Source organism: Pezoporus flaviventris, unplaced genomic scaffold, assembly GCF_033815535.1.
Source record: "Pezoporus flaviventris isolate CSIRO_AGI_PZ_B2104156 unplaced genomic scaffold, CSIRO_AGI_Pfla_v1 ptg000186l, whole genome shotgun sequence".
Classification (NCBI taxonomy): Eukaryota; Metazoa; Chordata; class Aves; order Psittaciformes; family Psittacidae; genus Pezoporus; species Pezoporus flaviventris.
In genome coordinates, this window is record NW_026892734.1 from 8036 (window position 1) to 20828 (window position 12793).

The following is a 12793-nucleotide window of genomic DNA, read 5'->3' on the forward strand; positions in this document are numbered from 1 at the left end:
CAGAGGAGGTCAGGGTCTGCCCTGTGGCAGACACGGCTGGTTCCAGGCAGCAGGTCACCTCCAGCATTTGCATGTAAGCAAAGAAGCGCCTACGAGGCGGCGTTTTGGAGAAGTCCCCAAAGCCCTTTCTAGGGAGCCAACATGCTGGGGTGCCTCTCTGAAGTGCCTGTACGCGATCGCACGCAGTATGGGGAATAAGCGTGAGGAGCCGGAGATGCATGTGCGGTTGCAGGGCTACGATCTCGTTGGGATCACGAAGGCGTGGTGGGATGGCTCCTGTGACTCTTTAGGAAGGACAGGGTGGGGAAATGAGGAGGGGGAGCGGCCCTTTTAGGTAAGAGAACAGCTGGACTGCATGGCGCCCTGCCTGGGGAGGCCTGATGAGCCGACCGAGAGCTTATGGGTAAGGATGGAAGAGAAGAGGGGTGAGGGTGGCATTGTTGCGGGTGTCGGGTATAGGCCGCCCGACCAGGAAGAGCAAGCGGGTGAGGCCCCCTAAAGACAAACAAGAGCAGCCTCGCGTTCGCAGGCCCTGGTCCTCACGGTATTGGCTGGAGGGACAACACAGCGGGGCATAAGCAATCTAGGAGGTTCCTGGAGCGTGTCGACGACAACTTCCTCACCCAAGCGATAGAGGGGCCAACGAGGAGAGGTGCTCTGCTGGACCTCCTACAGGCCAACAAGGAGGGGCTTGTTGGGGGTGCAAAGGCAACCTTGGCTGCAGTGATCGTGAGATGGTGGAGTTCAGGCTCTCGAGAGGAGGGTGAAAAGGCAAGCTCGCACCCCTGCACTGGAGGAGAGCTGACTCTGGCCTCTTCAGGCATCTGCTTGGAAGCGTCCCATGGGATAAGGCCCTGGGGGGAAGAGGGGCCCAAGAAAGCTGGTTCGTATTGGAGGGTCACCTCCTCCAAGCTCAGGAGTTGGTCCATCCCAAGGAGCAGGAAGTCTGGCCAAAATGCCGGGAGGCCCATGTGGATGAGCGAGGAGCTCCTGGGCAAACTCAAGCGCAAAAAGGAAGCCTGCAGAGGGTGGAAGCAAGGACCCACCCCCCTCCAGTAGGTAAGACAGGAGATGATCTAGTGACAAGCACCGAGGAGAAGGCTGAGCGGGGTACTCAACGATTTTTTTTCCCTCCGTTTTCACTGGCAATCACTGTTCCCAAGTGCCTCAAGTCCCTGAACCTCAAGGCAGGGACTGGGGGAACAAAGTCCCTCCCATCGTGGGAAACGACCCGGTTCGAGACCGCCTGAGGAGCCTGAACATGCACGAGTCCGGCACCTGGGGTGGAACAGCCCCACGCACCGGTATATGCTGGAAGCCGACTGGCTGGAAAGCAGCTTTGCAGGAAAGGGGGGGGGCGGTCCTGGTGGACACCAAGTTGAACGTGAGCCGACAACGTGGCCTTGCCGCAAAGGCGGCTAAGGATATCCTTAGCCCGATAGAGAGGAAAGCAGGGGTTATAGAAGCTGCAGTACCCAATCAAATTGCTCGCTATTCCCCAGGGATGCAGGGCACCCTCGGGCAGCTTTGGGGGCGCTGCCTCTTTTTGTAAAAGCCTCCTACCCAGGTCAGCACAAAGCCTCTCTCGATCGGCCCTCGAGCCACCAGTGCTGAACACGCGCTTTGTATTTTATTTGTGCTTTCTTTTCTCCCGGGAGGCGTGCATCTTAGAAGCGCCTGCAATTGAAGCGGGGCTTTCAGGGAGCAATTCAGAGCAAGTTCTGTTGGTTCTGCGAAATGTTCCTAAAAGTTAAGGCCCGCCCCGGCAGAAGCAGTCATTTGACTGGAAGGAGCAGCACCAAAAAGCCACGGGCACGTTTGGGGTGGAGTCGATGCGGTAATAAATACGAGGAGCCAGTAGTTCTAGCTACAGGAGCCTCTTCGGAGGCCTCGTTTCCCGCCCACAGGGTCGCAGCACTACACGGCGCAGACCCCTGCGCGGCCTCGCCCGGTGTGTTCTCCTTCGGCGCCCCAAGGGCGCGCAAACTCCCTGAGCCCCTGTAAGCAGCATGTCGACGAGGGCTGATCCGCCAAGGGGGCGGGGACAAGCGAAAACGGCAGGCGAGGCAGCCAATCGAAGCGCGGGATCGGCCGGCGGCGATTTGGCGGTCCAATGGGCTCTGCGGAGGGCCTGGCCGAGCGGAGGAAGCGCGGGGGCGACAAAGGGCTTTGTGGTGGCAATCGAGATTGTCGGGGCGCGGGCCGCGTGGCCCGGTGGCGCCGCTACTGTCTTCGGAAAGTTCATCGGCAAGACGCTTCCCCGCCAGCGTCATCTACGAGGACGAGGGGAATGAGGAGGTGGGGGTAGCCCCGGCTTTGCTCTGTGCGCGGTTCCTCTTCCTTCTCCGCTCCCACTCCCGCTGCCCCCGCGCTCGCAGGCTCCCTGAGCCGAGGACCCGTTGCGCGGTGGGTGCCCTGGAGCGGGGCAGGGCGGGTGGCGGCGTTGCTGCGGGTGGCTGGAGGGACGGACGGGGCCTCTCTGGGATGTTGCGCTCTCTACTGCACCGTCCCTAAACCGTCGCGCTTTTTCGGTGCGCCGCCCCCGTCCCCGGCTGTCGCGGCGCGTACTGGGTTGCTGGTGCTGTCCGGCTCGCCTCGGTTCCCAGCCCCACCGTGCCGTGTGCGCGCGCGCGTAGAGGAGGGCCTCTGACGGGAACGCGCTTGGCGTAGGCCGCAGACGTTTGCCGCGTGATATCCCTTTGGCGGTGCAAGTCGCGCAAAGTTGGCTGCCGAGGGATGGGAGCGGTCCTGCCTCGTGTAGGATGTTAGCCTTGAAACCTTAGATTAAGCGCGCGCAGCCAACCTCCTCGGGGCTTCCGGGGTGTGTGTGATGTGTGTACGTATGTGTGTAAACAGCAAACGTCTGAGCAGTGACCGTAATGCGTTAGTTCTGCGTTGGAGACACGGAAGTCTTGATGTGCCTGGTAATACCATTGTAGAGATTTCACGGCTCTGCCGTGCTGGGCTTTCTTTCTGAACAGCCAAACTGGATTATTTATGGCAAAGAATGACAGCGTTTCTTAGTTTTCTATTGCAAAAAGAAGAAAAAAATCTAGAAACCGGCCAGGCTGCTAAAGCTTCTCAGACCTTGTTTTGGTGGTGAAGGGGGACCGTGATAAGAACAGGCTTGCAAGGCTCACGGATGCTGGCGCACTACAGCCTGCTAGGAGCCGGAGTGAGCTGCTTAGGTTGTTTGGGGGGGGGGGGGGGGGGGGGGGTGTTGGGGAGAAGCAGCCCTCACGTACACGATGTTAACTTTCAGTTAGTATCCCGTTGAATTTTGTCATTGGGGTGCTGATGATGAGCAGTTCGGGATGTCTTCTGCTTTTGAAGGTAGGGTTTATGCGCAGTACAGAGGACAGGCTCGTACTACGCACTTGCAGGCTTCCTGTGGTTATGCTTTGGTTTAGTAGTTGAGCTCCCTGTACCATGGAGAGTGTATGGCCGCTCATCTTGCGCTTCACTAAATTCTTTGCTGATTCAGTTAAGCCGTTTGTCTCCTGCCTCTGTGTGGACCACTTCTCAAATTGACAAACTGCTTAGGAAATGGCCATCCCGAATTCAAACCTGCTGGAGGTTGCTAATCTGAAGTGCTGTTCCGTCTCCTTGCCCCCGTCGTCTTGGATGCCGAATCCCAGTTCTGGAGGGGGGCTCTGTAACTACGGTGGGTTTTGCGTATAGAAAGCGTTAATATCGCGTAAGAGAACTCAGCGTTTCGGCTTGTGTTTGGGGTATGTGGTAATCTGCTTCAGTGCGAGTTCTTGGGGGCGTCTTGATTTGCTTCAGCTATTACCTTTTTCTGGAGCCAACTACGTTTTAACTGCTTACTCTTCCTCCAGCGCCTTGTGTTCCATGAGCTTTCACCCCAAGCTCCGACGCTTTTCCTAGTCATGCCTAAGGAGGCAATGATCAGGTTATCTGAAGCAGAAGATCCTGGTGAATCTGTAAGTACTGTGGAAGCCTTCTGTGTGCTAAACTGTACCTGTAGTTAGTTCCTCTTTCCCCGCCCCCCCTTTCCCTCTTGATAGGGCCCAGCAGTAGGCTCTCTTGGGTTTTCTGGCTTGTAATGGAGTTGAGCTTTCTGACTAAAAGTAGTGAGCTAAAGCAATGCTCATCCCTGGGTATGTAGTTCTGGTGCAAAATGCAGCGTTGTTGTGGAGCGCAGTCTGCTGCCTGTTGTCGTGGTTTAGAGTAAGAGCGGTAGTACTTCTGATATGGGGAAGAGGGCTTGGGGGTTTTGGCAGGTCAGGGGTGAGGAAGGGCAAAGCTGGCTGAGAGGTGCTGGATGCTTCACTTTTAGCTATAAACGTCAAGTTCAAAGGCTCTGTAAACCCACGCAAAAGGCAGCCTAAAGTTTATTTCCGGCTAGAATTGCTTACGTCGCCTGAAGATATGAATGGGGGCTTTAACCCGGAGACAAACTTAGCTTCTGTGGTTGTTTAGTACTCTGTTAGTGTCTAGCTTGACAAAAATTGAGTAGCTCTTCACCCCCCACCCCCTTATAGCGTGCATAGTCGGTCTTTGTAGCTCTGCTTGGGAAACGTTGGCTGCGGGCGGAGAGGCAGTAATTTTGAAGCGCAGCGGTTGACTTGCTAGGAATTGGCTATCTGGTTTCTCTGGGTGGTTCTCTGCTCCCGTCCCTTCCCTTGCCGCCCCCTTTGTGTGTGGCTTTTTATTTACTTTATTTATGGTTTCGTGCTTCCTTCTCCAGCTTCTCGGGCGTTTAATGATTGTTGGCAAGAAGCGTGCTGCTCACCTGGGCCCGCCTGATGGATTCCGGACGGTTGCGGGTGAAGGGCCAGAGGGTGGGCAGTCTGTCCATCACGTGCACCTACATATTCTGGGTGGCCGTCAGTTGGGCTGGCCGCCTGGCTAAGGCTTTTGTCCCCCAAGAGTTGCTGCACGTGTACAAATCATCACTGGATGGATTTTTTTCTGTTGCCCGTCAGTCTAGCCACTGTTGGTGTCTAATTTCTCGTGAGGCGTGTCTGTGGAAGGTAATAAAAGCTTTGAGCGGCAGTTGCACAATAAAGATTTAGCATGGGGATATCATCTCTGTCTTGTGCATCTTACTGAGGGGAAATAGTTCTGCAAGGTAAAACGGTGTCTCCCCGGAGCGTAAGCATGTGGAATGTTTCGGTCTGTTAACAGTGTTGCGTAGATAGATAGTGATTTGCCCAGTCATTTGAAGCGTGACAGGGGAACCGCACAGCAGTCTCCTGCGTCTTGTTGGGTGCAATCTCTTAGCTTTTTGGGAAGTGGGATGCAAGTGTGCATACAGCCAGTGTAGGCTGCTGCTGAACCTCTAGAGAAGACTGTATGCGACGCTAGAGGCAGGCCGGCCGTACAAGGGCGGTTTCATCACGGTGCAGTGTGCTGGGAGCATCCGATTCCTGTTGGAGCACTCGATGAATGGCTGTGTAGTAAGGCCCCGTTGATATCCCTTTTCTGGTGAGGAGGGGTATATATGGTAGGAGAAAACAATTGGCCTGAATGGCAGCTTTGCTGCTTCCATAGCACAGTGGACAGTTGTGGAATTTGTCAGTTTGGGTCAGCTGTCCTGGCTCTGTCCCCTCCCAACGTCTTGCCCACCCCCGGCTTACCGGATGCTGGGGGAAAGGGTGGTTGGAGAGACAGCCTCCATGCTGTGGGAGCACTGCTCAGCAGTAGCCAAAACACTGCTGTGTTATCAAAGCCCTTCTAGCTACAACTACCAAGCGCAGCACTATGAGGGCTGCTACGGGGAAAGTTGCCGCCGTCCCCGCCAGACCCAAACCAAAAGTACATGACAGGGAGACGGCAAACTTCATCTTTCTTTTTTTCTTTTCGGTGATCAGGTTAAGTTTGGTGACGCTGGCACGTAAGCAACCCGAGGACTTGACCTTGATTTAAGCTTTCCCGGGAGGCGATGGAAACTGATATAGGATGTTTCCTTGACACCGCACGGGTGCAGCGAAGCGGAGTGCAATGCAGCGCTTGCTTACTGAACGATTGAGCTAGGTAACATCGATTGTTCTGTCTGTGCAAACTCCCTAAGGTATTTAGGAGGTGTTCCTACTTCCGGGGGCAGGGGAATTTTGAAGAAGCTGGTATGGCTTGTACATTCAGAGGGACTGGGTGATTACCGTCAGTTTTGGAAGCCTGTGGTGCCTGGTGGAATTGATGTCTCTCCTCACAGGCAGCGTTGGAGAGAGCAAAGGGTTATTAAAACAGCCCCCCCCCCCCCAGCGCTGGGGAGTCTACCGCATCCCTGGGGACGTTGTTCCAGTGGTTGATGGTTCTCACTGATTAAAAAAAAACCAAAACAACCCGAACGCAAACCCCAAGTTTGTCTTGTATGGAGATGAAACCTCTCTCCTGGCACAGACTTGTACCTGTCGTCTCTATGTGGCTCCTTGAGAAGAGAGTGCCTCTGTCCTCTTTTTGTAGCCTCCCCTTTAAGTAGTGGAAGACTCTGCTGAGGTGTGTTGTGTCGTCCCCGTGTCCGTGTCCCGTCCCCCCCCCCCCCCCCGAGCCTTCTCTTCAAGGGAAAAAAGACCCAACTCCTTCATTCTTTGCTCACAGGGCAGGTTGTCTGGCCCTTTAATCATCTTTGTGGCCCTCCTCGGGACCCTCTCCAGTCTGTCTGCATCTTTGTTTGAATTGCGGTGACCAGAACCGGACACAGTGCTCCAGGGGTGGCCGCCTCTGCCAGAGGAGGTCAGGGTCTGCCCTGTGGCAGACACGGCTGGTTCCAGGCAGCAGGTCACCTCCAGCATTTGCATGTAAGCAAAGAAGCGCCTACGAGGCGGCGTTTTGGAGAAGTCCCCAAAGCCCTTTCTAGGGAGCCAACATGCTGGGGTGCCTCTCTGAAGTGCCTGTACGCGATCGCACGCAGTATGGGGAATAAGCGTGAGGAGCCGGAGATGCATGTGCGGTTGCAGGGCTACGATCTCGTTGGGATCACGAAGGCGTGGTGGGATGGCTCCTGTGACTCTTTAGGAAGGACAGGGTGGGGAAATGAGGAGGGGGAGCGGCCCTTTTAGGTAAGAGAACAGCTGGACTGCATGGCGCCCTGCCTGGGGAGGCCTGATGAGCCGACCGAGAGCTTATGGGTAAGGATGGAAGAGAAGAGGGGTGAGGGTGGCATTGTTGCGGGTGTCGGGTATAGGCCGCCCGACCAGGAAGAGCAAGCGGGTGAGGCCCCCTAAAGACAAACAAGAGCAGCCTCGCGTTCGCAGGCCCTGGTCCTCACGGTATTGGCTGGAGGGACAACACAGCGGGGCATAAGCAATCTAGGAGGTTCCTGGAGCGTGTCGACGACAACTTCCTCACCCAAGCGATAGAGGGGCCAACGAGGAGAGGTGCTCTGCTGGACCTCCTACAGGCCAACAAGGAGGGGCTTGTTGGGGGTGCAAAGGCAACCTTGGCTGCAGTGATCGTGAGATGGTGGAGTTCAGGCTCTCGAGAGGAGGGTGAAAAGGCAAGCTCGCACCCCTGCACTGGAGGAGAGCTGACTCTGGCCTCTTCAGGCATCTGCTTGGAAGCGTCCCATGGGATAAGGCCCTGGGGGGAAGAGGGGCCCAAGAAAGCTGGTTCGTATTGGAGGGTCACCTCCTCCAAGCTCAGGAGTTGGTCCATCCCAAGGAGCAGGAAGTCTGGCCAAAATGCCGGGAGGCCCATGTGGATGAGCGAGGAGCTCCTGGGCAAACTCAAGCGCAAAAAGGAAGCCTGCAGAGGGTGGAAGCAAGGACCCACCCTCCTCCAGTAGGTAAGACAGGAGATGATCTAGTGACAAGCACCGAGGAGAAGGCTGAGCGGGGTACTCAACGATTTTTTTTCCCTCCGTTTTCACTGGCAATCACTGTTCCCAAGTGCCTCAAGTCCCTGAACCTCAAGGCAGGGACTGGGGGAACAAAGTCCCTCCCATCGTGGGAAACGACCCGGTTCGAGACCGCCTGAGGAGCCTGAACATGCACGAGTCCGGCACCTGGGGTGGAACAGCCCCACGCACCGGTATATGCTGGAAGCCGACTGGCTGGAAAGCAGCTTTGCAGGAAAGGGGGGGGGGCGGTCCTGGTGGACACCAAGTTGAACGTGAGCCGACAACGTGGCCTTGCCGCAAAGGCGGCTAAGGATATCCTTAGCCCGATAGAGAGGAAAGCAGGGGTTATAGAAGCTGCAGTACCCAATCAAATTGCTCGCTATTCCCCAGGGATGCAGGCACCCTCGGGCAGCTTTGGGGGCGCTGCCTCTTTTTGTAAAAGCCTCCTACCCAGGTCAGCACAAAGCCTCTCTCGATCGGCCCTCGAGCCACCAGTGCTGAACACGCGCTTTGTATTTTATTTGTGCTTTCTTTTCTCCCGGGAGGCGTGCATCTTAGAAGCGCCTGCAATTGAAGCGGGGCTTTCAGGGAGCAATTCAGAGCAAGTTCTGTTGGTTCTGCGAAATGTTCCTAAAAGTTAAGGCCCGCCCCGGCAGAAGCAGTCATTTGACTGGAAGGAGCAGCACCAAAAAGCCACGGGCACGTTTGGGGTGGAGTCGATGCGGTAATAAATACGAGGAGCCAGTAGTTCTAGCTACAGGAGCCTCTTCGGAGGCCTCGTTTCCCGCCCACAGGGTCGCAGCACTACACGGCGCAGACCCCTGCGCGGCCTCGCCCGGTGTGTTCTCCTTCGGCGCCCCAAGGGCGCGCAAACTCCCTGAGCCCCTGTAAGCAGCATGTCGACGAGGGCTGATCCGCCAAGGGGGCGGGGACAAGCGAAAACGGCAGGCGAGGCAGCCAATCGAAGCGCGGGATCGGCCGGCGGCGATTTGGCGGTCCAATGGGCTCTGCGGAGGGCCTGGCCGAGCGGAGGAAGCGCGGGGGCGACAAAGGGCTTTGTGGTGGCAATCGAGATTGTCGGGGCGCGGGCCGCGTGGCCCGGTGGCGCCGCTACTGTCTTCGGAAAGTTCATCGGCAAGACGCTTCCCCGCCAGCGTCATCTACGAGGACGAGGGGAATGAGGAGGTGGGGGTAGCCCCGGCTTTGCTCTGTGCGCGGTTCCTCTTCCTTCTCCGCTCCCACTCCCGCTGCCCCCGCGCTCGCAGGCTCCCTGAGCCGAGGACCCGTTGCGCGGTGGGTGCCCTGGAGCGGGGCAGGGCGGGTGGCGGCGTTGCTGCGGGTGGCTGGAGGGACGGACGGGGCCTCTCTGGGATGTTGCGCTCTCTACTGCACCGTCCCTAAACCGTCGCGCTTTTTCGGTGCGCCGCCCCCGTCCCCGGCTGTCGCGGCGCGTACTGGGTTGCTGGTGCTGTCCGGCTCGCCTCGGTTCCCAGCCCCACCGTGCCGTGTGCGCGCGCGCGTAGAGGAGGGCCTCTGACGGGAACGCGCTTGGCGTAGGCCGCAGACGTTTGCCGCGTGATATCCCTTTGGCGGTGCAAGTCGCGCAAAGTTGGCTGCCGAGGGATGGGAGCGGTCCTGCCTCGTGTAGGATGTTAGCCTTGAAACCTTAGATTAAGCGCGCGCAGCCAACCTCCTCGGGGCTTCCGGGGTGTGTGTGATGTGTGTACGTATGTGTGTAAACAGCAAACGTCTGAGCAGTGACCGTAATGCGTTAGTTCTGCGTTGGAGACACGGAAGTCTTGATGTGCCTCGTAATACCATTGTAGAGATTTCACGGCTCTGCCGTGCTGGGCTTTCTTTCTGAACAGCCAAACTGGATTATTTAAGGCAAAGAATGACAGCGTTTCTTAGTTTTCTATTGCAAAAAGAAGAAAAAAATCTAGAAACCGGCCAGGCTGCAAAAGCTTCTCAGACCTTGTTTTGGTGGTGAAGGGGGACCGTGATAAGAACAGGCTTGCAAGGCTCACGGATGCTGGCGCACTACAGCCTGCTAGGAGCCGGAGTGAGCTGCTTAGGTTGTTTGGGGGGGGGGGGGGGGGGGGTGTTGGGGAGAAGCAGCCCTCACGTACACGATGTTAACTTTCAGTTAGTATCCCGTTGAATTTTGTCATTGGGGTGCTGATGATGAGCAGTTCGGGATGTCTTCTGCTTTTGAAGGTAGGGTTTATGCGCAGTACAGAGGACAGGCTCGTACTACGCACTTGCAGGCTTCCTGTGGTTATGCTTTGGTTTAGTAGTTGAGCTCCCTGTACCATGGAGAGTGTATGGCCGCTCATCTTGCGCTTCACTAAATTCTTTGCTGATTCAGTTAAGCCGTTTGTCTCCTGCCTCTGTGTGGACCACTTCTCAAATTGACAAACTGCTTAGGAAATGGCCATCCCGAATTCAAACCTGCTGGAGGTTGCTAATCTGAAGTGCTGTCCCGTCTCCTTGCCCCCGTCGTCTTGGATGCCGAATCCCAGTTCTGGAGGGGGGCTCTGTAACTACGGTGGGTTTTGCGTATAGAAAGCGTTAATATCGCGTAAGAGAACTCAGCGTTTCGGCTTGTGTTTGGGGTATGTGGTAATCTGCTTCAGTGCGAGTTCTTGGGGGCGTCTTGATTTGCTTCAGCTATTACCTTTTTCTGGAGCCAACTACGTTTTAACTGCTTACTCTTCCTCCAGCGCCTTGTGTTCCATGAGCTTTCACCCCAAGCTCCGACGCTTTTCCTAGTCATGCCTAAGGAGGCAATGATCAGGTTATCTGAAGCAGAAGATCCTGGTGAATCTGTAAGTACTGTGGAAGCCTTCTGTGTGCTAAACTGTACCTGTAGTTAGTTCCTCTTTCCCCGCCCCCCTTTCCCTCTTGATAGGGCCCAGCAGTAGGCTCTCTTGGGTTTTCTGGCTTGTAATGGAGTTGAGCTTTCTGACTAAAAGTAGTGAGCTAAAGCAATGCTCATCCCTGGGTATGTAGTTCTGGTGCAAAATGCAGCGTTGTTGTGGAGCGCAGTCTGCTGCCTATTGTCGTGGTTTAGAGTAAGAGCGGTAGTACTTCTGATATGGGGAAGAGGGCTTGGGGGTTTTGGCAGGTCAGGGGTGAGGAAGGGCAAAGCTGGCTGAGAGGTGCTGGATGCTTCACTTTTAGCTATAAACGTCAAGTTCAAAGGCTCTGTAAACCCACGCAAAAGGCAGCCTAAAGTTTATTTCCGGCTAGAATTGCTTACGTCGCCTGAAGATATGAATGGGGGCTTTAACCCGGAGACAAACTTAGCTTCTGTGGTTGTTTAGTACTCTGTTAGTGTCTAGCTTGACAAAAATTGAGTAGCTCTTCACCCCCCACCCCCTTATAGCGTGCATAGTCGGTCTTTGTAGCTCTGCTTGGGAAACGTTGGCTGCGGGCGGAGAGGCAGTAATTTTGAAGCGCAGCGGTTGACTTGCTAGGAATTGGCTATCTGGTTTCTCTGGGTGGTTCTCTGCTCCCGTCCCTTCCCTTGCCGCCCCCTTTGTGTGTGGCTTTTTATTTACTTTATTTATGGTTTCGTGCTTCCTTCTCCAGCTTCTCGGGCGTTTAATGATTGTTGGCAAGAAGCGTGCTGCTCACCTGGGCCCGCCTGATGGATTCCGGACGGTTGCGGGTGAAGGGCCAGAGGGTGGGCAGTCTGTCCATCACGTGCACCTACATATTCTGGGTGGCCGTCAGTTGGGCTGGCCGCCTGGCTAAGGCTTTTGTCCCCCAAGAGTTGCTGCACGTGTACAAATCATCACTGGATGGATTTTTTCTGTTGCCCGTCAGTCTAGCCACTGTTGGTGTCTAATTTCTCGTGAGGCGTGTCTGTGGAAGGTAATAAAAGCTTTGAGCGGCAGTTGCACAATAAAGATTTAGCATGGGGATATCATCTCTGTCTTGTGCATCTTACTGAGGGGAAATAGTTCTGCAAGGTAAAACGGTGTCTCCCCGGAGCGTAAGCATGTGGAATGTTTCGGTCTGTTAACAGTGTTGCGTAGATAGATAGTGATTTGCCCAGTCATTTGAAGCGTGACAGGGGAACCGCACAGCAGTCTCCTGCGTCTTGTTGGGTGCAATCTCTTAGCTTTTTGGGAAGTGGGATGCAAGTGTGCATACAGCCAGTGTAGGCTGCTGCTGAACCTCTAGAGAAGACTGTATGCGACGCTAGAGGCAGGCCGGCCGTACAAGGGCGGTTTCATCACGGTGCAGTGTGCTGGGAGCATCCGATTCCTGTTGGAGCACTCGATGAATGGCTGTGTAGTAAGGCCCCGTTGATATCCCTTTTCTGGTGAGGAGGGGTATATATGGTAGGAGAAAACAATTGGCCTGAATGGCAGCTTTGCTGCTTCCATAGCACAGTGGACAGTTGTGGAATTTGTCAGTTTGGGTCAGCTGTCCTGGCTCTGTCCCCTCCCAACGTCTTGCCCACCCCCGGCTTACCGGATGCTGGGGGAAAGGGTGGTTGGAGAGACAGCCTCCATGCTGTGGGAGCACTGCTCAGCAGTAGCCAAAACACTGCTGTGTTATCAAAGCCCTTCTAGCTACAACTACCAAGCGCAGCACTATGAGGGCTGCTACGGGGAAAGTTGCCGCCGTCCCCGCCAGACCCAAACCAAAAGTACATGACAGGGAGACGGCAAACTTCATCTTTCTTTTTTTCTTTTCGGTGATCAGGTTAAGTTTGGTGACGCTGGCACGTAAGCAACCCGAGGACTTGACCTTGATTTAAGCTTTCCCGGGAGGCGATGGAAACTGATATAGGATGTTTCCTTGACACCGCACGGGTGCAGCGAAGCGGAGTGCAATGCAGCGCTTGCTTACTGAACGATTGAGCTAGGTAACATCGATTGTTCTGTCTGTGCAAACTCCCTAAGGTATTTAGGAGGTGTTCCTACTTCCGGGGGCAGGGGAATTTTGAAGAAGCTGGTATGGCTTGTACATTCA

The 12793-nt window shown here is 55.5% G+C and overlaps 2 protein-coding genes across 2 annotated transcripts; both read left to right on the forward strand.

Annotated features, from left to right (window-relative positions):
- The first annotated feature begins 1515 nt into the window (after positions 1 to 1515).
- On the forward strand, positions 1516 to 5837 carry LOC133262056 (adenosine 5'-monophosphoramidase HINT1-like). Its single transcript, XM_061440945.1, is given in 4 exon segments — positions 1516 to 2258; positions 2260 to 2298; positions 3840 to 3944; positions 4712 to 5837. Coding segments are annotated over 4 exon segments (558 nt in total). The 5' UTR covers positions 1516 to 2009; the 3' UTR covers positions 4877 to 5837.
- Positions 5838 to 8272: 2435 nt separating this feature from the next.
- Positions 8273 to 12523, forward strand: LOC133262057 (adenosine 5'-monophosphoramidase HINT1-like). The gene is given in 4 exon segments (XM_061440946.1): positions 8273 to 8949; positions 8951 to 8989; positions 10528 to 10632; positions 11399 to 12523. Coding segments are annotated over 4 exon segments (558 nt in total). The 5' UTR covers positions 8273 to 8700; the 3' UTR covers positions 11564 to 12523.
- The last annotated feature ends 270 nt before the right edge of the window (positions 12524 to 12793 follow it).